The following is a 25,846-nucleotide window of genomic DNA, read 5'->3' as shown; positions in this document are numbered from 1 at the left end:
ATTTCTATTCATGCTCAGGCCTGTGTTGGAGCTCATCCATGTTTTCTATTCTGTTCGTTGAAATATGCCTGCGTAGTTTGATACAAACAATATCTCACACTGACATCAACAACTTAGTTTGGGACCAACTGATTTCATTCTCAATTATCACAGATGACAGATGCTGGTAGCTGCCCACAAGAGATCTGAAAAAGCCATGTTCTCTAATTTAATATTATAATAATTTAAAATTATAGCTTTATTAAGAGGAAACACGCATATTTATAGCTAACACTGATGATTTCTAATGGCTTTCAGGACTGTGTTCTGTTATTCACTGCAACCCACATTTGGACAGCTTCAATTGTCTGAATCACTAACAAAACATTCTGGTACAAATAATTTCCTTCTTGATTTAAAGCAATGAACATATGCCACAAAAGCAGAAGCAGCCCTGAAGAGAGCCAACCCCTCTGCAATGTCCTATTCTCCTTGAGAGCACTCCTGTCTTTGGGCCTAAAGACATTTTGCTTCAAGTCCTGTCCTTCTTGGCCCCTGTGATGTTACAAGATTCCACTTCTCCCTTAGTTGTGGACTTTCTGCAGGATCTGGTCTTCAGTTCTAAGTTTTTTCCCCGTGGTAAGGATTTTATTTATCTTCTTGACTTTATCACTTCTAGGCAAACAACAACATTAATAATAAACATCTCTATCTTTTTTTCTTTGCAGCCCACCAAGTGATTTACATAATTCTGGAAGATAAGATGAGAAAGTTGGTAGACATTTGGTATTGTTTACAGATAAAGAAGCTGAAGTTGAGAGACTATGTAGATTATGAAAGCTCACCCAGTCAGGAAGCCACAGAATCAGCAGCACCCAACCCACGTCTGCAGACGCTGGCTCTGCGTTCCTGCCTCCCGGAAGGTCCTACTCTCTACCTGCCACCCCTGCCCGCCTCCCCAGCCTCAACCCTTCATCCAGCACTGACACGGGAACGCCAGATCAAATGTCAACATGCTTAAGTGGATTCATCACGTTGCCCCCCAAACCAGTTCCTCCTGCAGACGTGCTTATTTCTACCCAAGGCTTTTTTTCCCCCCCAGCCACCCAACCATAAAACGTCACAACTAACAAATCCTTCTCTCCTCTTCTCCACTCCCAAATCCAGTCTGTTACTCGGGCCTAACAATAATTCTCTTGCATTGCTGCATCCACATCTATCCCTTCTTTCACAGTCCTTTTCTGAGCAGCTTTAATTCTGGTTCTCTCTCACTGCCTCTCACCTCAACTATCAAATAACCTGACTACTGACACCCATCTTTCCTTCATGCCATTGGTCCCACAAAGTTCCACCTGTGATTATCTGAATTTTTAGACCTGATCATGTCACCTCAGTGTCTACCATAAACGACTCCCACTGCCTACAGAATAAATTACAAATCCATCCTGCTCAAACTCAATCCAGCCCCGACTTCCATTTCCAGGTTCACCCCCACTCCATGCCCGCACAAATTCTCAACTGCAGCCAGGAATGCTAAGCTCCCAGCATTCCCCAGGTGATGTCCCTGCTTACCTCTGCCTCTACCTAAGCAAATCCAACTCCAGCTCCAGGTAAGTCTGTCCTGCTTCATGGAGCCTGCCCTAACACCCCGGGTACCAAGGAGCACCCCCAACTCTGAGCAGCACTGCTTTACCACTCAGCAGTCACGTAGACGGACCGTCAGTGTTACCTCACTTTTCATTTGCTGTCTTAGGGGCCCAAATAGACCCGAAGACCCTGGAAGGCAGGCCTGTGTGTGAGGGTGTTGGTACCCATTCAGCCTTATCTTGAGTAGTAGGTACTCAAGTATGCAGTGGTTGGTTACGTAGCCACCAATCATCGTTTCTCGCAATGCAAATAGCATGTACGTCACATTACTAGCTTCAGGAAGTATAGTTTTCTGGGATTAGTATCTTTGTGGCAAAATGAGAGTGCACTAAACCTTAGCATCTCTTTCTGGGCTCCCAAATATATACAACTGCTGCTTAGTTTCCACAGTATGAAAAGCTTCCATAGTCTAACCCCCCTCCAACAATGCCCCCAACATTTCCAAACTAGCTTGTCAGACTGAAAAATACGGGATTCATATTGTGGCGACAGCCACCTTAGTCATCTCCAGACCCAAAGAAAATAAAGGTCCAAGGCCAATGTTCTTCACAAGCAAAGCACGGCCAGTGTATTCTGGAGGTAAGGGAACACCTCCCTTCTTGTGAGAAGGCCTATGGTGGTACCTCCACCGACATTTTGCCCACCAGTCACCCTGCCTTAAAATGGGGCCTCAATACTACACTGCAGTGGTAGAAGTAGAACTTAACCAGACTCATTCCAGTGATTAATTCGCATTCCTTCTCATTTACAGCCAATCTCTGCTCAGCTCTTCCCTGCCCTTAACCAAGACAAAAGCTACAGCATGCCAGCATTTCTATTATTACTGCATCAGCCCGAGCTGTCAGAAGCTTTTGGTCAAGCTTCCTGACTGGGCTTCTCAAAAGCTGACTGAGGGTGTAGAACAGTTTCTGGAAACAGGGCAAGTATTTCTGGTGTTTCTGATCACAATGACACATCCTACCCCCAAGCCTTCACAAGTCCAGATCAGAGACTGCAGGTCAGCAGCTGCGAAGATGCGGCTCTATCAGCAGGATCAGAAGAGAATGGCACCCCAGCAGAGGAGTAACCCTAGGTGATGAGAATACTCGTGTTGCTCTCTGTTGCCTCTTACAAGGCCTGCCAACTGTCAGAGCTTTGTTTCTAAACTGAGCAGCCAACGCAAATGATGCTAGAAATCGTCCATGTTCAATCCACCCGATAGTAGCTGCCAGAGGTTAGGGAAGGGGAGGGGGTAGGAAGGAGGTGGGGTGGTTATAGGGCGGTTATAAAAGAGCAACAGAGAGACCCTAGTGGTGATGGAATCTGCTGTATCTTGATTGTGGTGGTGGATACACAAACCTACACCTGTGACAACATTACATAGAACTAAATACATACAGGTACGACCGTGTTTCCCTGAAAATAAGACCTAGCCGGACCATCAGCTCTAATGTGACTTTTGGAGCAAAAATTAATATAAGACCCGGTCTTATTTTAATATTATATAATGTAATGTATAATACATTAATATAACATAATGTAATGTATAATGTACTGTAATGTAATGTAATATAATATAATATAATACAATGCCGGATCTTATATTAATTCTTGCTCCAAAAGATGCATTCGAACTGATGGTCCGGCTAGGTCTTATTTTCGGGGAAACAGGGTAGTAAAACTGGGGAACCTGGTGGAATGTATCAGTGTCAGTACCCTGGTGGTGATCTTGCACTGCAGTTTCATAGGATGTTACCGTTGGAGGAAACTGGGTAAGGGTATGTGGATCTCTCTGCATGATTTCTTACAACTGAGTGTGAATCTATACTTATTTCAAAATTTCAAAATTTAACTTAAAAGAGGCAAATTCCAAAAGGTGGCCCTATTATGTAGAATACGAGAGTGCTAACTTATGACCATGACAGGTACAAATGAAAGATATAAAGCTAAAAAAAACCAAAAAGAGAGTCCTTGAATCTGGACTTCTTAAAAGGGCTGTTACCCACGTCGGACCATCAGTGGTCTCAACCAGCACATATGTCACCTCAAACCACCGATGCATATTCCCAAAAGACCCTCTGACTTTTTTTTTACCCACAGAGACGTGAGCTACCTTCCCATTTATCATGTGGTGGTATCTCGACCTTGGGAAAAATCATTCATGTTCTAAACTAAGTGGCAATTATCACACCAAAGCTCACTTTAAACTCAAAGTCAAAACACTTAGTGCTGTGTTTATAATGAACTCTGCCATTCTGCGTTTCACCCATTCACCTTTTTATGCTAAGTACATAAATCATTGGAAAATATGAATGTAAATGCTAATGCCCACTTTTGACTTGCAAGGAATTTCTCCTAAAACCACAGAGAGTGAAAATCCCAGGCATTGCGTTTTCATGTGGGAACCACTATCTCCCCTTGTTTACATAACTGTAACACCTAAAACCAACAGAGGGCTGCTAGCCTTGCATTTAAATCGCTGCGTTAGTTCTCACTGGGTTGTCTGAAGGGGCAAACACTGCTCTGCCTTTCTTTCAAAATTGTGCACAGAGAAGCAAGAACACTCTCCTTACTCACCAATGTCATTGCTGCGATCCGAGAGGTCCTTGTCCAGGATGCTGGATAGCGTACTGCCCACCAAGTCAATCTTTGGACCGTCACCCCTACATTAAAAACACAAGTCCAGGCATTTAATAATTGGTGTGTGTCCTTGTCATTTTGTCAGCTTTCTTGCTGCACACAAGATAAGGAGTGTGCTGTGCGTGGAGCAGGTGGCACTGTCGCCTGTGAGGAAGCCACTGGGAGCCAACGAGCTATCCAGCCACATGGGCCTTGGTGCAAAGCGGCCGACAAACTGGATGCCCCCCTCTCCAGCACACATTTTCAAAGATGGCTATTTTAATAATGACTGTTCAGCAATGCACCTTCAGCCACAAACTCTCCTACTGGTACACAGGGTACAACATAGGCCCTGCCTCCACCCCATGGCTAAATAAGAACCAGCAAACCATAACTGGGAGCTTTCCTTTTAAGGAGCAAGGAATGTAGCCAATGCTGCTTGTCAAAGGCTGATTACTTTTAACCTTGAGAAAAAGGGTTTCTGGCCTGGGGCTGAGGTACCGGCCAGGCTGTTGACAGGCACAAGGTGTCGAGTTGAGATCTGGCAGTCTGAAAGCTGGCGCTGGGGCATAGGCCTGTAAAATTAGACAGCTCTTGGGTGGATGCCTCCGTGCCCATCAGGACACGAGAGACTTCCCTCTGTATCTGGGCTAGGAGCAGCCCTTGGGGACAGGGACGGGCCTCCGAGATGATGAGAGAAACAGCCCCCTCATGCATGAGCAGAAGGTGCCTCCAAATTTTTCCAAAAAGGATAGCTCTTTGGGCCCTTTTGGGAGGGATAAGCCCCAAATGAGATTATCCAAGGTCGGTGATGGCAATAGAATAGGAAAAGATCCTTGCGTATCAAATGAGAGAGGGAAGCCAAGCACTTGTTTCCAGGAAAGCAACAGAAATAGTCCATCTCATGGCTCCTGGTAGTTACCATGGCCTGAGGCCCAACTACACAATGAGTAGCGAATTTACTCAAGGAGTAAATTCCCCACTCACAAGAGCCCCAGCTCTGCCGTGTGCCCCTCATCCGTGGGCAGGGCAGGGGTGGCCCACCTCTCCCTTGGCCCTGCCCCCCTTGCTGTTGTTTGTGCTTTTGAAGAGTGTTAAGTTATGGAAGCCCCTTGGGGCCCTCCCTAGCCCCCAGCACCTCTTATTTATACTAAAGTTCCCTGTTTTCACAGAAAAAAAAAAAGAAAACAAAACAAAAAAATAGGTGAAATAGGTACCATGCTGGTGGTATCGAGAGGACCAAGCCAGGTGGTACCTACTCTGGAGGGGCTCATGGTCTAAATGGGAGAAAGAGACAGAAGACGAGTACAAGCCCACATGGCAAGGCTACATAAGATACAGGCCCATCCAAGTCCTACGGGGAAAAGGACTGGGTCAGTGCAGGGCATGTGCGCGGCAGTCCCAGGACACACAGAGGACATGGTGTGGCAGTTGGGCCTCAGAGGAAAAGGGACAGAGGACTTATCAGTAAGACACGTGACTGAGCAAGGACGCAAGGATAGGTAAGGGTGCCCAGAGTGGCCAAGGGTCCCAAGGCTAAAGCCTGAGGTCCCCAGAGAATAGTGAGCAGAGAAAGGCTGGCAAAGGCCAGACTGCTAGGCTGAGTACTACAGGGTTCAGTTTGTCCTGGAGGTAAGAGGGAACGAAGAAAAACTGAAGCAAGAGACCTATAAACCTGGAGGTAAGGGAGGGAGTTGACACAGGTGACTCCTGGGTTTCTCACTCAAGAATGGGTGGTGGGGGTAGCATTCGGTGCGACATGCATATCCTGTGACGGTGGAGAGGCCCAATGGAAGGAAGTAAGCCCCCGTTAGTTCTCAGAAGAACAAGGCTGACTCTGAACCTCAAGCATAACTTCAAGCACCCTCAACCAAAGATGAGCAGAGGTGAGAATTCCAGGGAACCAGGGCTGGGCCAAACAGATTGGCTTTCACCAAGAGAGTTGCTGGGCTTTGCAGAGCTTGGTTGAAATGAAAATTTAAGGAGAAGGTGGACTACTGTATTTGGGAAGGGAAAGCAGCTTGAACTTCACAGCAGAGCCTTTATTTCCTACCTCACCCCAACCACTTAAGATGAGTTTTCCTCCTGAGCCAGGTTTCCAGGGCTGATTCTCTCTCCATGCCCTGGTCCCACAGGGCTTACTTCCTCAGACAGACCCTGAGCCCACAGGAATGGTGGGATTGAGGAAATTTATTTAAAAATATTTTATCAGCAGGGCCCCAGTATCCACTAATTTGAATGTAACTTTCGGAATGAAATGTTTTAGAAATGTAGTGTTATTAGTAGGAAAGCATTTTCATTTTAAAAAGCTCTTCAGGGCCCTTAATATTATCTGGGGTCTACGGAGCCTGAATGATTTGGTGTGGTCATCCTCCAAACCAACAGATTGAACTCAAGTTACACTCAGAGCCAGAGAGTTCTGTCCTTTGACAACACACCAAAAACCAAAACTTAAGAGAACACATGTTCTGTCTCGGGAGAGAGGGCACTCGGGCAAGGAACTGGGCCTTTTTTTTGTTTTTAAACCAAGGGGGTAGACGGTTTGAGGTGACGCCCTGGTGGGCAGCTGGGGAGAAAAATCAGAGGGGGTGTTGGTGGGGAGCAGGAACTCTGTGTGTCAGTCATCCACATCCCAGAACAAGTTGGCTGCTTCGGGAGACATGGTTTATTCATGTATTTTGGTAACTATGAATCCTGGAGCTACCATTTCCCTCTTTGATTTGAAAACTAGAAGCTTCCAGTCAAATGTGAGCCTATCTTGGGGGACTGTAGAGAACCAAAGTATGCATTTCAGGCATACTCTGTTTTATTGCGCTTCACTTTATTGTGCTTCACAGATATTGCATTTTTTCCCCACAAATTGGAGGTTCGTGGCAGCCCTGTACAGAACAAATCTATTGGCACCATTTTTCCAATAGGCTCAGATGATGGTTAGCACTTTTTAGCAATGAACTATTTTTAAATTAAGGTATGTACATTGTTTTTAGACATAATCCTATTGTACACTCAGATTACAGTATAGTGTAAACATAACTTTGATATGTACTGGGAAACCAAAAAAGTCACGTGACTTGCTTGAGTGTCATGCGGGTTTTACCTTTGTTTCACTGCGGTGGTCTGGACCTGAGCCTGCACCTGTGAGGTGAGCTGCCTGCACTGTGCTCATCTTATCTGGGGCTGTGGTCCTTTTCTACCCTTATTTCCCCTGTATTGTCATGCTGAACCATTTTCTTTTATATGCATTTTTGAAGCTACCTCAGGCCTTTGGGGAATGGTGCAGGGTAAAAAGAAGTAATTTTAAAGAACAGGATGTATATCAATAGCATTTAAAATGTTCATCTGCTTTGGACCAGTCTGGGAGTCTATGTTCCAGAAACAATCGGAAATACCCAAATGGGTTTTGCATATCAATATGTTTGTCCCAGTCTTACTTGTAATAAAGAAAAACTGCAAAGAACTAGAATCTTTCATAAATGGGGGAATAGAAGAATAACCCGTGGTATTTGACGGTCTTTTATGTAGCCATGGAAATGATAGTCATAAACAGTTTATGACAACAAGGACAAATGCTTATGATGTTACAATGTCAAGGAACAAAGGCAAATTTAAAATGACATACAACTCAATGCATGTAAACTCCCGTGCCCTTCTGAGATATCAGGAAGAGGGATTTTTCTTTTAAGACTGGAAGAATATTTAGTGGTTATTGTTGTGCAGTCTGATGGCTGATTTCTAGCACCCAGTTCAGCACCTTGTGCATGGCAGAGGCTCAGAAACACTTGTGGAATTAATGAACATTTGCCTTTTTTTTTCTGAAATGGGAATGCATTATGTATTTGTACAATAAAGGCAATTGTTTTCCAAAAGATGAAGTTGTATGACATGCAGAACGATCATACCTGTGTAAAAGTGACGAAACAAACCAAATCATACGTAGGAAAAAGATGGGAAAGAAATAGTCCAAAATGTTCATAGTAGTTGTCTTTGGGACAAGATGATAGGTGAATTTTTCCTTCCTTTTAAAGTTCACTCTTAATAGAGACTTGCACAATTCACACAGCTTCTGTTTTCTCTCCTTTCTCCCCATCAAGGTAAAGGAAGAGATTGCCTGGCCCCTGCTACAAATTCTTTAAGAATCTCCCTGACCACAGGTGCCTTTGTGGTCACCTGTGATCACACCTGGAACTCACAGTGTGGGGGGTACGGGTGGAGTTACAAATCTTAGCCTGAGAGGTCCTGGTCATGAGGGACCACCCTGAAAATACAGGCTGTACCATCCCTAAGGGACCCCTCTCCAGATTCTCAGGAGCCAGTCACATTGTGACAGGAAGCAGACTGGGACCCCCCCAACTCTCTGAGCACTAATCTCCCATGCCAAGAGCCAGCTACAGGCTTTAGCTAAATTTACCTTCTATATAGGGCCAGAAGCAAGCCTATTTTGAAAACACAGTAGGTGTAGTTTTAAAAAAGGTTCTGATCCTTCCAAGTAGGGAAGCTACAGCTGGTGTTTTGACAGTGTTCAGACTGTGGGTGTGGAAGCATTTTACAATGTCTATTTGTAAATGCCTTTCACTATATTTATAGACTCTTACAACAATGCTAATGAATTTCAGTTCTGAAAAATACCAGAATTTCTGAAATTCTCCACAGCACATTTAGAGTGGCTGACGCCGTCAATGGTCCCTGTTCTCCTCCAGTCTGCCCAACACACAGGTACCATTTTGGCAAAAAGGATGTTACTAAATTCAACAAAAGAGGAAACAGCCCATCCTTTTGTAATTTACTAGCTCTTGTGAGGGTTTGTGTATGATGAATTTCTATGCCCACAGCTGTTAAATAAAAGGAGAAAATGGAAGAAAGCAGGCATATCACCATATATCCAAAGATGATAGAACAAGGTTGCCCTCACTCATTTCTGATTTTTAAATCAAAAGAATGTTATTTTTTTGTATTTTTCTCAGTAGTTTTGGCTATGGACACTTAAAAAATGTGACGTGGATAGGCAACTAGCAGCTAAGGGTCTCCTTGCTTTGCTGGGCAGGGAACCTACATCGCAGAGAACAAATTGACCAGCCCAAAGCCACCCAGCAGGACTAAGTGGAAATTACAATCCCATAGAAATAACAGCAGCAGCTACCATTTACTGACTGCCCAGCATGAGCCAGGCACAAGGATTAGCTCCTTTCACACATTATTCAGTTGTCAAAACCACCCCCTTAAGTATCTACTCTGCCTGATGGACATGGAGTTGAGCCGTCCAGAGGCCCCCTCGGTAAAGGGTCGAGTATCTCCACTGCTGGGAGAGCTGTCGGCCCCTCCAGAGACCATCGGAGCTGCAGAGAGCCTCCTCGGCCGAGGCCCACCCTTTTAAGGGTGGACTATACCCCACAGTATAAAAGTCCTGGCCATTTCAGCCCAACACAGGACAACCTGGAGGGGCCATTTTAGCCCCAAAGTTCCCCTTGGAGTTGGTTGAGGCTTTGGTGAGCCAGTATCACAACTTGATGTCCCTCAGAGTCTGCTTCCTGGAAAATCCTACCTGTGATGCCCTTATTTTCATTATGTAGATCAGGAAACTGAGGCTCAGTGAGATTAAGTCACTTGCTGACAAAAAGTTATAAAAGTAGTAGAGTGGTGGGGTCTGGATTTGAACCTACTAACTTGACTCCAGAGCCCAAGCTCCTGACCACTTCTTAAAGCTGCTTCACTTAGCCTTCTGCTCATGGGGCTGGTGAGTCACGGAGGACGCCAGGAAGCCTGTGTCAGCGCAGCTCACAGCCAGCTGGGTGAATCACCTTTGCTCCCCAAGTTAAAAAGTACTAATAATAAACAAAAAGAACACACCTGACCCACTCAGAGGGTGGGTCACTCAAGTCTCACTCAGACTTGAGACATGAGACAGGGTGCGTGCACAGTTGGAAACGTGGAAGATGCACCATGTACATCCCTTGAGAACATGAGCTCAGTCAGTGGCATGGCCCAATTTAGCCCAAGTTGGGACAGTTAAGCCAAGACATGTGGCCTGGAAAAGGTGTTGGAGTACACAGGAAGCCAAGACAAGCAAACAAGTAAATAAATAAATTAACAGCAGCATTAACAGCAGCAACAAAAACCACCAAAAAGATGTCACAACGCTTCTGGAGGTGAGTGGGGATGAAGGGAGAAAGAGTGATTGATCCCACCGAGCAAAAGATCCCAAGTCCAAATCACGGTTCTTTTTGGCAGTCCTACCTTCCTGCCCTCAGAAGGATCTATTACCATAATGTAAATGTTTGGGCTTTAACTGCCTAAAAATTCTTACAGGGGGCAAGAGAGCTGAGAAGAGAAGGAAAGGAAAAGAAATAGAAAAGCTCAGTCTCCTGCGCTCAGGAAACCACCGCGATGCACACAGCAGATCCTCTCTTTTTCTCCAGCTTTTATCCACCCCTTGGGATTTGTCAACTTGTAAGGACGATGGCAGATGTCGAATGTGAAGATCCTGGAGAAACGACTTGAGTTCCCTTGTCTCTTTCTTGCTCCAACTCTGCAACCATGTTTTATCACCTTCAACTAATGTCAAACCACCATTTCCTATCATTCACCTCCCTTGTGCTGGTCCAACCGTGCCCCAAGGATGTGAGGCCAACAGAAGTGACCACTTCTTTCCTGGCTTTCCTGCTTTCCTGGCTGCCCGCTCATACCCTCTCAGACTTCTGCTCTGACTACTAAAACTGGGTACAGGTTACCCAACTCAAGCCCCCATTTTATTTTGGACAAGGGTCCCATGCTCCAAGGGCAGGAGTGATGTGCCAAAGGCCACGCAGCTCATTGGTGGCAGAGCTGAAACTGGATGGAAACTTCCTGACACCCAGTCCTATCTTTTCCCACCACACTTGGGATGACAATAATCAAAATGAGCATTCACATGCACATGATTGATGTTTCTACAGATTTGTTTCTCTCTAAAATAAAGAGCTCCATGAGAGCTCCACCTATCTGTGAAGGTAGCAAACGTGAAGTCGTCCTTCAGAAGTGGTCTGCATTGGGACGTTACTGCCCAGGGAGGTTGAATCCTTCCATCAGGAAAGGACAAAATTGTAGCAGCAGTAAGCGAGTTTCCTTCACTCATCAGCAGGAAGGAGGGCAGGGGGAGCCTCCCTCCCTTTTCCCAGAAATGCGGATCCAAAGGCCCTGCTGGTATCTGTGGAGTCCCTACATACCCACCTGGTGGCCAAAAAACGTCTCAGGAATCACAGGTACTTTTTGTCTGCGAACTTTCCATTTAAATGCGGGACAGCCTGAGCCAGGCCACAGGCACAAGGAGCGGGTACCAGAGTGGTTTTCCTGGCAGCTCTCCTTGCACTGCGTCCTTGTTTGGATGAGCACAAACAAGCTTGGCTATTTATAGTTGGTGAAGACACGCTGGAAGGTGATATGACATTGCCCACTCAATTCCCCTCCAAATTTCTGTTCTTTGTGCAGACTCTGCAAGTGTGTAGGGAAACGGGCCTCATTCCAGAGCCCATCCAGGGCACAACAGACCCACAACCCCATAAGGCAAAAGGATGACGACATTTGCAGCCCTCGTCTACAAACCCACAGTTGGGCATCTCAGAGGGGCAAGGGGCTTTAAAGATGCCCGGAGGAGGAGGCATTCATCATCTTGCAACTCTGAGAAAAGTTTGTGAGGTGCCACTTAGAAGGAGAATGGTTAAAGAAATAGCTTGTGGAAAAAGCACTATATGAACGAATTATCCCCATGCCTGTGTGAGGTATCACTACCTCCTACTGCTTCCTTGCCTATTCTGGCCATGGCTGTAGGAAACTCAAGGTGTCTCAGTCTGGACTGGGGCTTAACCCTGTCACTACTGTTGGTTCTCGCTTCAGGGAATAAAATTCATTGTAGGTGTGAGTGGAAAAAAGTAAAGAGAGAAGGTTATGCATACAAATGAAACGAAATCAGCAAATAATGCAGACATCCCTGCAACGTGACAAGGTATTTGTCCCTGTGCCCTATTGGGATTCCTGTGCTCCACAAATCAACTATACTCCCTCTGTCCTGGCTCCCCTGACCCTCTCACTGCCTCTGGGGGAGGCTGCTCAAGTTTCCACCCACTAGAGACCTGCTGTGCTATCTGAGGGGCAGTTCACGTTTCCTCACTCCCTCCCTCAGAGCTACTGAGCAAGACCTGCTTGCCACCCGTGGGCACCCCCCCCACACACACACCAAGTTCACCCACTGAGCTCTCTCAAGGGAGGAAAAGAAGCATGCATGGATTCACTGATTGCCTCTCAAATGCCCTGCGGGGGGTCAGGGGCCTAAGGTGTACTGGCTTGTTTAAATATGCATACCTGGGCGAAGTAGGCGTCACTGGGCCATTTTCAGAGACAAAAACTAAGATGTGGGGAGGTACACACCTTGCCCAAAGTCACAGGGTAAATAAGTAGTGGGGTTTCGACCCGGTGTGCCTGTCTTCAAATCAGTGGGTGGACGGGAACCATGTCTGGCCTGGTTACCAAAGTTAACTGCTACCTAGAACAGAGCCTGGCCAAGTGTAGGCGCTTCAATACCTGAAGGGAATGAATGACCACACACACACGGCTCCCATCACTGAACCCATATCTACACACCCATTTTTCAGGTTTTTTCCATAACCAAGCTTCTTACCAGAGTCTATACATGTTTGACCGCCTACCCATTCTCTCTTCAACTCATCCCAAGTCTGTATCTTGCCCCCAACCATTGTACAGGAACCATTCGACTGGGATCACCAAGGGCCAACTAGTGACCAAAGCCCATGGGCTCCCTTCAGTCTGTCCTGGTGCTCACGATGGCACAGGTTCTCACAGCATGGTCAGCTAACCAGTAGTGACAGCTCTGGGAGCTTGCTAGAAATGCAAATTCTCAGGCCTTAAGCCAGCCGTACTGAATTAGAAACTTGGGGGAGCAGCAATGTAAGTTTTAATAAGTCTCCAGGTAATTTCAGTGCACACTCAACTGTGAGGCAGCACAATTGCTCCACATTTCCTTCTTCTAGCTTCCACGACATCACACTCCACCTACCCCTTTTAACTGCTCCACCCTATAAATAACGACTTCCCCCAATGTTGTTTTTACTCTCGCCTCTTGTCCATAGTCTCCTGGAGAGATTATAGCTATTCCATGCTTGAAACTGCCATCTACGAGCCAACACCACCCATCTCTGTACGTTCTAGCCAGGACCTCTCTCCTGAATTCTCCAAAGACATGTCCTGGTCCCGACTTGGAGAAAGGAAAGGAAACATTCAAACATCACACAATGCATCACTAGGGCTCTTTGAAAAGACATCTGGAATATTTGAGTAATCCAAACTTCAAACGATCGCCTCATCGCCCACGTGTACATTTTACCCACTTACGTAGGGAACACATGCATGCGCTCTAGCTATGTTTCTCTTCCTCTTTTTTTGACTAATTGATTGATTAGTTTATACCTAATAAGAGTAAAGAGGTCTTTTTTTTAATGCTTTCTTTTGGTGGGTACGGGGGCCAGTTGCCTCCCAGAGCATCAGGACCTGGAAGCTTGTTTCCTGCTAAATTGTAACCCCAGGGGCTGGAGCAGCAGGGATGTCTGTGTAAATCTAAAGAAAAATTAACTTCCATGTGGGTAGGGTGGTCTCAAGAGAGACATCTGCCCTTCCCTAAGCACTTAGTTGATGTTTGGCGTCTAAATGTTTACTTAATCTTTGCCTCAAGCTAAAATGTCTCAGAGCTTAACACTCACTTACCTTCCAGTGTATCTCTGAAATCCAGGGCTCTATCTTCATTACAGGTAAAAATTCTGCAACTCCATGGCCCTTCCCCCCTGGATCCTGTGCTCCAACTCTCAGTATAGACTCCAGCCCTTAGAAAAGCCACCTGAGCCTATGACAGCCATGTGGGCAATCCATCCCCAATGCCAGACGCTCCTTTAGACCTACTCCACCTCTGAACTTGTGAGCACCAACCTCCCCTTTCTGACCAGCGTCTCCGGTATTTCTGGCCATCGACTTCTCCCACTCCATCCTCGCTCACCTCACCTCCTCTTTACACCTTTTGGCTTCACTTCCCCTCCATCCCAGACCCCCGTCTATCACTCAAGGGCCCTAGACACCAGCCCCAGCCAACCGCAACCTGCCAGTCACTGACCCCCTCCATTGAGGAGCGGGGGCTGCTCCCTGCTGTAGCAGACAAGGGGAAAAGCTTGTCCACTCCAGCTTCCTTGCTCTTTTGGGAAGAAAAATAAAAAATATTACAACTTGGGATGTCTTGGAAATTAACAAACCTGTTGTGGTGTAGCCAACCTGCTTCTACCTCTTTCCCTGCCGGGTTTATTTCCTTTTGAAGGCACATGCCTGCTCTGCCCCTCAGGTTTGGCTTGCTGCCTTCCACTGCAGAAATTTACTAGAGCTCAGGGCAGCCTGCTTCTCTCCAGCATTTCTTTGCATGTTTCTCTTTTTAATTTTGGACTCTCCTCACAAGTTTTAGGACCTCTTCTCACAGAGGTTTCTGAACATGCACTTATTAAATAGATAACACACATTATCAGACACAGTACATCACATGTTCATGTGTGTATACCACACACATGCACACACAAAGGTTTAGGTATATTCTGTCATTTGAAATATATTTATGATCAAATATCAAAACAAGTGAGTAGGCGCCATACCTTTGAGCCTCCATTTTTTCAAGTGTAAAAGTGGGGTAGACACAATGCTCTTTGCACTATTGCCACCTTAGTTATATGGATGGACAAGACGAGCAGATGCTGTCCGTGTGCACTGTGACATAATAACTGCAGTGTCCCCAAGGCACAGACTTTCAAAGGAGGCACTTATGGCCTAGAGGAATCTCCTATTAGCATTCAATTTTCACATCAACTCTGATGTGAAATGTGTTTTTGAAAAAGTGTTTTTCTCTTATTAAAATACTTTCTAGAAATTGAAAGAACATGCTTACCAGTGGGTATGTTAATGCCGTGCTTCCACTTGCTCAGAATGAACACACAAGTGCACACTGGTATCTTCTAGCTTCCCTAGATGTGATTCCTGAAAACTGTGACCTGTGATGCCCAAGTCCCACTATTACTAAGATCCGGAACACAGCTTTGCACATAGAAGTCCCTCAATATATTTTTGATAAGGGAACATATCTAGAAATAACTCCCCTCTTCTTCAACTTCTGTATTCCTTTGTCCTAAAAGATGCCAGTTCTTGCTTAAATAGAAAGAAATCAATCTCTTCTGGAAGCCACATTTGGCAGTGAGCTTTCTCGCTGGTGAGAGGAAGCTCGAGCCCAGACACTGCAGCTGGAGCAGCAATGCCTGGTTCCCAACAAGAATAGCCATGATATATGTCCATGTGTCCAACTGTCCGGTCATCTATCTGTCCAACCGCCCATCCAGTCAGGTAAATCCTGGCAATGATTTCAGTTCACACAGCAGACACCACTAACACAAAACGGCTTCAATGACGTTCACATTCCTACCTCAACTAATTTGGCAGAGCTAAACAAGTTCATAAACCACTATATGAGTGGGTTGTCCAAGGTAACTGAAATATGAAGTGCATGAAGTACTGAGAATCAATAAGCCTTTCTTTGATTTTCTTTAAAAAGGTTTATGTTGAAATCCATGGCACACTAGGTCACTTAGAACATAACACACACATGCTGTAGCGCTTGCACAGAGGCTGGGCAGGATAACAGGAGAGGCTAAAGTGAACAAAATGTAAGCAGTGGCACCTCCCCACTTTTAGGAACCATGGCATTCAAGTAGTGTGTTAAATGAGCCACTACCATATGCTGAACCCCAAAAGCATGTGGCAATGACAAAACATACTCTTGATCTGCTTGAAATGTGGCAAAGGAGTCCGGGGGTGTGAGCCTCCCTAGTGGCACAGCATGGGGCCCCGCACTAGGCTAAACATGGGGTGCTAGGCATTTGGAGGAGAGAGCATTCGTGACAGATAAGGGAAGCCTTCCAGAAGAAGGGCGAGCTAACTGCGCTCTGAAGTCAGGGAGCATGAGAGGTGCATGAGACGCAGCCAGGGAAGGAGGGGTCACTGGCAAGAACTTGGGAGCATGTAGACCAGGGGTTTGCACAGGGTGGACCTAGGCCAACAGCAGTGGCATCGCCTGGGAGTGTGTTAGAATGTGAATTCCCGGGCCCGCCCCAGACCCACCGAGTCAGCCACCGTGAGGGTGGGGCCCAGCGATCTGTTGGAACAAGTTCTCCAGGTGCGCATGTGCAAACAGCCTGATGCAAGCTCAGTTCAGACACTGTCCTCCCTTGACTGGTTAAGCCAGTGGCTAAGGCGGGTACCGCTTCCCCAAATGTTCCCAGACTTGCCTGGGTCTGCCGCTTCTTAGGACTGTCAGGAAGGAAGCCCGGAGCTTTCCTCCCCCTCGCCCCTCTCTGCAAAGCAGTGCCCTAGGCAGCCACAGGGGCTGCTCAGATGACACCATGCACAGTGTGAAGAACAGTGACATTTCCCACTGGCTTCGGGATAAACCCCCCTCATGCATCCTCCTCTGTGGCCCATACTTCTAATGGACAACTGGATGTTGGGAGGACTGGAGGCAGAGAAGAGCCAAGCAGAGGCAGGAGGTAAATGGGGCCTCTATGAACCCAGAGGTTCGGCAGTTAGCATTCACTTCCCCCTTGTGCACAGGTCATTTCAATGGCTCGAAAAGCCTGCACCTCCCCCTTCATGAGACTGCTGAGAACAACTTTGGAAAGCAAAGAAGCCAGTGGAATTGCACTTCTCTTTGGATCCAATCTTAGCGCAGCAGGAATACTGTGGAAATTGTTACTGACTTAATCGACGTCTGTTCTGCCTCGCGGACTAACGGAATTTGGCAGAAAGTGGCTTCTGTTCTCCTTTCACCCAACACAAAGTGATGTGCAACCTTGCTGCCGCATTCTCCATTTGTGTAGTTCATATTCTCTTCAGAAGCACTTAGGCAGGTTATATAACCCTTTTCATCTGAAGTGCTGGCCTCTAGGCCAACCGTGCTACTGAAGTGGCCCTTGCTAAGGTCAGCGGAGCTGTCAAGTGGTCCCGTTGTGCGCATGTGCAAACAGCCTTCTACTATCAGTCAACAGAAGAGGGCACAACAAACAGGGGCCTGACCAACTTAACAGCGACAATGGTGCCGTTAGCTTCCACAGAGGCCGTCATACGGGGGCAGCTGTTTGGACCTTGGGGGATGCCCACAGAATAACTCAGGTGAACTAGCTGTTCCTCCAATGGCCTTACACACACCTTAGATAACTGCGCCGTGTGCTCAGCTGGGCAGCTGGCCTCTGGCGCACGGGCTGATGTGTATGATGGCTGGCTGAGATTCTGACACCTCTCAACCCTCACATGGTTACCCGCCTCTATATTTGGGCAGAGGTGTGTTGTTGTTGTAGGAGGTATGAAAAGTAAATGAGTCATGCTACAACATGGATGAACGTTGGGGACATCAGGCTAAGTGAAATAAGCCAGTCACAAAAAGACAAATGCTGTAGGATTGCACTTATATGAAGTATCCAGAGTAGTCATGCTCATAGAGACAGAAAGAATGGTTGCTGTCAGTGGCTGGAGGGAGGGGGAGTGGGGAGTTATCATTCAAGGGGTACAGTTTTGCAAGATGAAAAGAGTTCTATGGTGGATGGTGACAATGGTTGCACAATGTGAATGTACTCAGTCATTGAACTGACTTACAAATGGTTACGATGGTAAATTTTGTTATGTGTATTTTATCACAATATTAAAATCTTTTCTAAAAAGTAAATGAGCTATTCTTGTTTTACTGCAGTATACCCAATTTGATATGCAGTAATAAAAATGACAATGAGGCAGCCGGATGGCTCAGTTGGTTAGAGCGCGACCTCTTAACAACAAGGTTGCCGGTTCAATTCCCGCATGGGATGGTGGGCTGCGCCCCGTGCAACTAAAGATTGAAAACGGCGACTGGACTTGGAGCTGAGCTGCGCCCTCCACAACTAGATTGAAGGACAATGACGTGGAGCTGATGGGCCCTGGAGAAACACTCTGTTCCCCAATATTCCCCAATAAATTTTTTAAAAAATGACAATGAAAGTAACGTTGATTTACAGGCACGGGGCTATATTCTTAGGAAATACCTCCTTTTAGGCACATTCCATTATCATTTTCAATTCACAGATGGAGAAAGTGAGGTGAGAGGGGCAGTGACTTGCCGAGGCTTCTACTCCTCCTATGAGATGGGGTAAGACACGAGCCGGGGAGCCCACCCAACTTTCACACCAGGACACTGAAGCCCCATGAGACTCTCACCAGGCAAACTTAGCTCAAAAGAACAAAACTCTGGTGAGTGACTGTGTGTTGACAGGTACATGCAAAGGTATCCAGGCCACCAACTTGCTCTGGTGTATTACACCAACATGTACAATATGCATGTAATAGTAGAAAGTTCTGGCAATGAACTTGTGGAGAGAACACATTTCCTTGCTCTGCGGTCGGCAGCTTGGGTCTGAAAGGCACCCTGCCCAACTCTGATCCACATTCCTAACAGAAGTCCAGCCAGCCAGGGAACAAATTTGAGTTCTGCCATGCACATCTTGGAATGCATGCCTGAACAAAGCATGCCCCTTGCCTTTGAGGGTCTCTTAGTTCAGAGACACGTACAGATACTGTTCAGAGATAATATCCTGTGTTCCACAATAGGACTGTGCAGTTAAGGCAGAGGGAGCCTGTGGGCGTGGGAGAGGCACCCACAGAGCAGGGAGAAGTCAGGGATGGAGCTGCCAGGGAGACGTGTGCACCTGATACCAGCAAGACTCCAGGGGATGAAGGTTGGCGAGGCACCCACATTGCCAGTCTGAAAGGCAGCTGGCCTTGCTCTAATGAAGCACGGGGAAAATCCCTGCCTGTGAGTGGGGCCTAGATCCTGGGTACCTGATTCTGATCTGCTAATTCTGAAACCCACGCTGCACCTGCCAGCCTTGCACCCACTTCTACCCTGAGCACTGGAGGAAGGACAGAAGTGGCAGAGTCCTCAGACAGCTTTGCTAGAGGGTGGAAGGACAGCTTTATCCCACCCTCCCCCCGCCAACCAGCCACACTCGAGGCCTCTCTCCTATGCCCCACAGCCACCCTTTTCCCACCCCTGCGCACATCCCCAGTGGTGAGAGCAGAGCAGTACCTGGTGTGTGTCAGGGGCCCCACTGGTCGTTCAGGCCGCCTCGGGGGCAATGCGCCTGGTCTGCTGAGAGAATTGGTCTTGGGTGGCCGTGGCTTTTTTGGCGGTATGGCAGGAACAGTAGGCTTCTGTAAATCCAGTTTTGGCTCTCTCTCTGGTCTTTCTTTAAGTCATTGTTTAAAAAAGCATAAAGAAGACAGGCAGATCTAGTGTAAGTGAGAGTACTTAGGTGCAAATTGCTTATCATGCTTTAAAAAATTACCGATGCCATGTGCGAAGACGAACTTGAACATTGAAGAGCATCTCTTATTCTTTGTCAAGTTATGGAGCCGCAGCCCACTCTTTGTTTTTGCTCATGCTGGTCCCTCTGCCTGGAGGGCCTTTCCAGCCACTGACCACCCTTGGCAAACTCCTGCTCACCCTTCATCAGGCCTACGTATCAGGCCTGGATGAAACAGGACACCATCACGTTCCCTTCTCAACAGCTGGACCCATCCTCAAAGACAGACTGACTTCCTCACCTGAGCACAAAGGGCAGCCCTGTATAAATGGGCTCACTTGAATACTTTCTGGGTGTCTGCATGCTTGGGACAGGCTGGGGGGCAGCCCTAAGGGCAGGGACCACTCTGGTCGTGTCTCTAGAACGGTGTATGGCGCCTGGCACATAACAGATGCTCAGTAAATAGTTGACGTGTTTGGTAAATGACCTGCAGGGCCTGCTGGGTGTGGGGAGGAAACAGGCTTGACATCTCTCAGGTCGGCCTGTGTAAAGGGCCATAAGCCAATAAAAGGGGGAGCATTTCAGGGAACAACTAGATCTGGATTCTTTTTGTACAGTTTAAATGTAAAAGGTAGACTGGGGCTTCACAAGTATTTGCTTTCCAAGGGTTTTTGGAGTCAGAGCTATTGAAATGAAGTTAAAGCCAGATCTGGTGGCCGAAATGGACAGCGTTCATTGACAGCTTCATTTTTTTTTCCTGTCCCAATTAGCCTTGCCCTTTTCGTGGTGTAAAAAGCAGGCATCCACAGTCTTCTTTATAAAGACAGAACTTCTGAGAGCTGCCCACTGGAAGACAAGCAGGTTCCCTGTACTCACTTGTAGCTGGAACTCTGAACACATTTTACTGACAAACACAAACTCATATTGTTTGGGTGCCCAGGCCAATTGGCAAAGGTCTAAAAAGCCCATCAACTATTGTGTACTTATCCTGGTGCTCATTCCCACAATAATTTGGTGGGGGGATGTGCTCCATCCAGGAATGCTAGGACCTCATTTGCTGGTACATGAAGAGCAGAGGAAGGAGGGTTCTGCTGAAATGCAAAGGAGGGGAGATTCCTCCTTCTGGAAGGAATGGGAGCTCCAGCAGCCCGCAGAACTAATGGGAGAGGGGGTTCGTGCCCACATAACTGAGAGGCCAAGTCTCAGAGTGGGGCTGGCTCCCTGGCTTCTCTGTTGCTTTTAAGTAAGGGCTTCTGCCTTCCTGACTCACTGTGGCACAGAACAAGGGATCATGGGAGGGGAAGGAAGCACAATTGTGTGGCCACTTGGCCAGTCAACTAGGGTGGTTGTTCACACACAAGCCGACTCCAGATGTTAGCATGGGACAGAGCAGGAAGTAAACTCATCATGGCGCCTGGCTATGAACCAGAAACTAGCCATGTGTCTTCCAGGAGGACAGGGGGTGGTGTTTGGTGATGTCACAACACACACTGTTATCAGAGAGCTATTCACATGGTAACACAGTCAATGACTATTTGATGTGTGACACGGACATGGCCTTCACAACGAGATGCCACAACTCAAGTTTTAACTGTGTACTATGAAACAAAGAGGTATAACTTCTTAAGAGCTCACAATGTTGGTAAAACTTTTGGCAGGCTAATATAAAATATTAGATTTCACGATAAAATTTCATGAGGCCACCCAGGAGAACCTCCAAATAATTACATTCATTAATTCAGCATTTCTCTTATGACTTACAAATAACTGCTTTTTAAAAATGGAATGTGCTCTGCTTCCTGTTCGTAATAATAACATAGCGCTTTCCCCATAAAACGTGTGATCAATCAAATCTTAGACACCTAATAAAATGAGTCCTTCCACAGCATGAAGATTTCTTTGTGAGAGACGCTCAGCACAGTAGAAGTCAAACACATTCATAAAACTCACTGTGTGAGACACGGGTTAAGCTACTTCTCTGCAAATGACCACCTTCAGGGGACTCAGACACTGCGCTGCTTCTTCCAGTGTTATGCTGCCTCTCCTCTCCCAGAATTTTTTTTTAATTAAAGTTTATTGAGGTGACAATTGTTAGTAAAGTTACACAGATTTCAGGTGTACAATTCTGTAATACTTCATCTATATATCACATTGTGTGTTCACAAGCCAGCGTCACTTCTCTTTCCATCACCTTATATTTGATCCCAGAATTCTTCACCAAGGACATGTGTCTATAGCCGGCGTCAAAGGCCCAGCAGTGACAGAGGTCAGGATGCTGCTGGTGTGGGGAAGGCAGTGATGGCAGGAAGATTGCGATGGAAGAGCCCCAATGTGTTAAGTGAGTGGGCTAGTTGTTTTTCATTTGATGAGAAATTCTGGCCTGAAGAAATGTCACATAACCCTCTCTCCTATTTCCTTAAAAATGGGATATTTAAAAGCAATCAAAACAAAACCATAATCACCATATTCCAAAGAAAAAGCAAATTGTGTAGGTAATCCGGACTAGCCCTGTGACAGATAGCTTCGTCTCTTGCTGTTCTAGAAGTGCCAATGAAGACTTGATCTCATACCTTTTTCTTCTGTTCTGTTTGGAAGCGTTTCTGGTCTTTCAGGAGGTATCTTTTTAATTTCATGTTTTCTCTCAGTGGTACCTAGAGGGGAAAGAATAACAGTGGTAAGAAAATGTTTTCTCTATTTGTTTATTCATACAGCATTTAAAATATTTATTAGGTACAGCAAAATCAATAGATTTTTTTCCCTGAGTGCTGGTGTACTTTGTCAAGCTGCTTAGAAACAGAGCAGAAGCCATTTCTGGCCTGTGTCATTAAGCTTGCCTGCCTATACATCCTTAATTTATAAGAAAACCACGAATATTTTCTGATATTTAAATCTGACGTCCTGAGGCATCAAATTAGCCCCAGGAAATTACGGGGTGGGGGAGGGACATGTGTATAAATACATCAACAAGTCAATCTTCAAAATATGCAAATAAGGGATCCCTGGATATTGTGCTCTGCAAGTAAAAAGGAATTTCACAGGCACCTGGATTCCATTTTGTAGCAGTGTTAAAATATGGCCTCAAATGGTTTGCTACCCCTCCCATTAAGGGGTGAGGTCTATGTCCCCTGCCTGGAATATGGGTGGGCTTGTGACGTTTCAACCAGTGGCTGATGCCATGCCATATAATTTCCAAGGTTATGTCCTAAAAGTCCAGGGATGCATGGAGGACGTGAATTACCCTGAGGCCACCACGTGTGGTCGCTCTGGCCTATAGCCCCAGCTGCGCCCAGCCTTCCCGCTGCCCCTGTCAAGAGGAGCCACATAGGAGCGGGAAGCAGTCATCTTTGAAGTAAATTCTCCAGCCTCAGCTGGTCCAGCATTTCCAGCTGAGGTCCCACACGTCATGGAGCAGAGGGACAAGACACTCTGGCCGTGCCCTGCTCAAATTCCTGATCCCAGAATTCATAGGCATAAAATTATTGTTTTATGCCACCAAATTTGGGGTGGTTTATTATGCAGCAATAGTAATTAGACCATATTTCTTAAGTGCAGGGATGTTCAGAGAAGATACGGTGGTTCTCCCTAAGTCCTTTCAATGGGCATCTGAATCCCTCAAGTACCACACTTTCTCAAATGTACCAACAGCATTTCCTCTTTACCCGTGAAGACTGCAGCTGCTCCTTCCCCCGGGATCTTCATTGGTGTCTGACTTCAGGCGCTAAGAATACTTGGAAAATAGCTAAAGTGTGAAACCAATCACAAGTACTCCTCTGATTTATGGACTTGGTTGAGATCTTGAGAAGCTCCTTACATCACCAGCCCTTTGGATGAATGTTTGGTACTAAAATCTCAGTTACATAGTATCAGAAGCAAAAAGAACTTTTTAAAAAATCCACTGAACACACACTTTACCTAAATCTCCTCAATGACTCACTACAAATTAAACAATATATCTGATTTCTATCAATTCCATATCTGATTTTTTGGGGTCAAATAATCGAACACAAGGAAAACTGATGATGGGGAAAATATGAATATCTGCTTCCCCGTCACAAAGCTGTTCCCAAGATCACTCAGCACGATAAATAAGCAGTAATAATAATCTAGGAAGTTCAAATGCCATCTTGCTTTGCCCCACAGAGATCCAGCATAACCTTTGGGAAAACTGTTTTTGAAAGGATAGGAATTTGCCTACCATGCTATAATCTAGTCTCCTTAAAATAATGAAGTCCAGTATCATTCCTAGGAGGAATTAACAATTCTACTACCATGAAGAATCAGATCCTAGTTACATTCTAGGCTACCTGAGCCTTGGACCACTGCACTCATCAACTTGGTCCCTCATCTGTCACCAAGGCCTGTAGGGAAGAGGGTCTTCAGAGAAAAGCAAATCAATAGCGTGCTTTAATTCTGACACAATAAAATATTTATCCCACCAGAACCACTAGGTGGCAAAATTAAACTGCTCGATGCAAACGAGGATGGGGGCAGAGCAGAGGTGTAATTAACATCCCATTTCAGGGCTTACTCTCTGTAATTCTCAACTATGCTGAAGGGAATGGGAATGGAATTTGAGGTCAAGCTGATTTTCCCTCCAATTTAGTGGGCCAATAGAACTTTTAAAAAAAATCATTCCCAATAAATCTGTGAATAACCAATCTGGAAATTCATTCATACTTTAAATATTACAGAAATATAATGATAAGCGTGTACAACTAAGAATACCCCTACTCGTCTTCTGTTTTAGTTGTTAATTTTTTTAATGCCCTGTGACTAGTTATTCATAGTGGGATTTCTCCCCATAATTAGTTTTGAACAATTATAGAGGAGTTCTATTGGGAAAATGAGTTATCTTTACATATGAAACTCCAGTATGCAATGAGTTACCAAACGTCCAACACCAAGTCTTCCTATATTATTCAACCTTAACGTCTGAACTACACAGAAAAAGTGAATTAGACTCTTTTTATGATTAAAAAAGAATCATGAGGAAAAGTACATATTGCTAGAAAAACATTTTTTGGTTGGGGGTAAGTGGAGTAAGTACAAATTTTGGTTAACCACACAGGACAGACATTGAACATTCAGCACCACCATACATGAATGGTGACGCTATGACCTGTGGGAAGTGATTCTCCCCAAACTGACCCTGGATTGGGCAGGCATAGGCAACGGAGGACAATTAGGTTCTTCTCTCCTCAAAAGCAGTTTATATATATAAAAAAATAAAAGCAAAGCAGGTAAAATTGGGTTATTCCAATGCCAAGTCTTTCTGGTCATTCTCTTGGGGAGGCTAGATTTTTTTTTTTTTTGGTGTATCAGGGATTCATTTTAATGACATGCTGATTTTTAAAGAAAAACAGCAGTTACTTAAAACCTGCTTGTTAAAACCAAATCATTACTTCTCAATTTGGCAATCTGTGGCAATTGAATCTAAGAATCTTGAGTTCTACCAAGGAGTTCCACACTATAAATAAATGCAGAGAAAGATGCACATTGTGTTGATGGAACTGAAAGGTACATTACCTGCCCCTTGCTTGATGACAGGAGCGGACGGAGGAGGTGGCTTCTTGGGTCTCTGAAAAATTAATCAAAATGATACCACATGAGACTGTTGGCAAGCCTGGCCTCTCACATAAGGACCATACACAGTGTTTTCTAGATGTAGTTTGGACAGTCCAGAGAAGCTCTCCAAAAAATTTGAGCAATTCTCTCTCCAGGGATGTCAGGTTTTGGCACCTTTGAACAAACACTAAAATAAATTCAGTCTGCAAAACAAAACTGATGGACAAATGAAATACCATTTCCCCCTTTCTAAATTTGTAACAGCCTTCTGGAAAAGCTCAGCTCAGCAAAAATGGCCTGAAACCAGCAAGCACAATGGTACTCCTACACTGAAACCGCATTTGCAATTAAGATTTAATCTGCTGAATAACCAAGCAATTCAGAAAGAGTCACTGGGGTGGCTTTAAATCAGATCTGCTCTGGATGTGGGACCTTCAACAAAATGCAGGCTCAGGGGCTGCTGCAACTGGGTAGGGTTCTAAGCCTCTGATCCTTTCCCTCCCCAGGCTGGCAGGCCATTTGCGAGCCTTCCCACCCCACTCCTCCCAGACCACTGTACCCTGGAAACTGGAATGGAGCTTCTTTGCCTATCAGCTGCTATACGTCTTACTCTCACATCCTATCACTCTATAGGTGACCGAAGCAGGAATGTAATCAATGGCATTCAT

At 45.7% G+C, this 25,846-nt stretch overlaps 1 protein-coding gene across 14 annotated transcripts in view; it reads right to left on the bottom strand.

Annotated features, from left to right (window-relative positions):
• Positions 1 to 25,846, bottom strand: part of SH3KBP1 (SH3 domain containing kinase binding protein 1) — a 324,637-nt gene that overhangs the window by 33,591 nt on the left and 265,200 nt on the right. For all 14 annotated transcript variants that reach the window (XM_081043256.1, XM_081043260.1, XM_081043247.1 and 11 more), the window contains 4 exons: positions 25,140 to 25,191; positions 22,184 to 22,264; positions 19,397 to 19,556; positions 4,183 to 4,268 (listed from right to left, as the gene is read on the bottom strand). In XM_081043256.1, the coding sequence (XP_080899382.1) occupies positions 4,183 to 4,268; positions 19,397 to 19,556; positions 22,184 to 22,264; positions 25,140 to 25,191 (379 nt within the window). The remainder of the gene's footprint in view (positions 1 to 4,182; positions 4,269 to 19,396; positions 19,557 to 22,183; positions 22,265 to 25,139; positions 25,192 to 25,846) is intronic.

The sequence above is a fragment of the Rhinolophus hipposideros genome (assembly GCF_964194185.1).
Source record: "Rhinolophus hipposideros genome assembly, chromosome: X".
Lineage (NCBI taxonomy): Eukaryota > Metazoa > Chordata > Mammalia > Chiroptera > Rhinolophidae > Rhinolophus > Rhinolophus hipposideros.
Note: the sequence above shows the minus strand (reverse complement) of the source record. Positions and strands in the feature narration are given on the sequence as shown.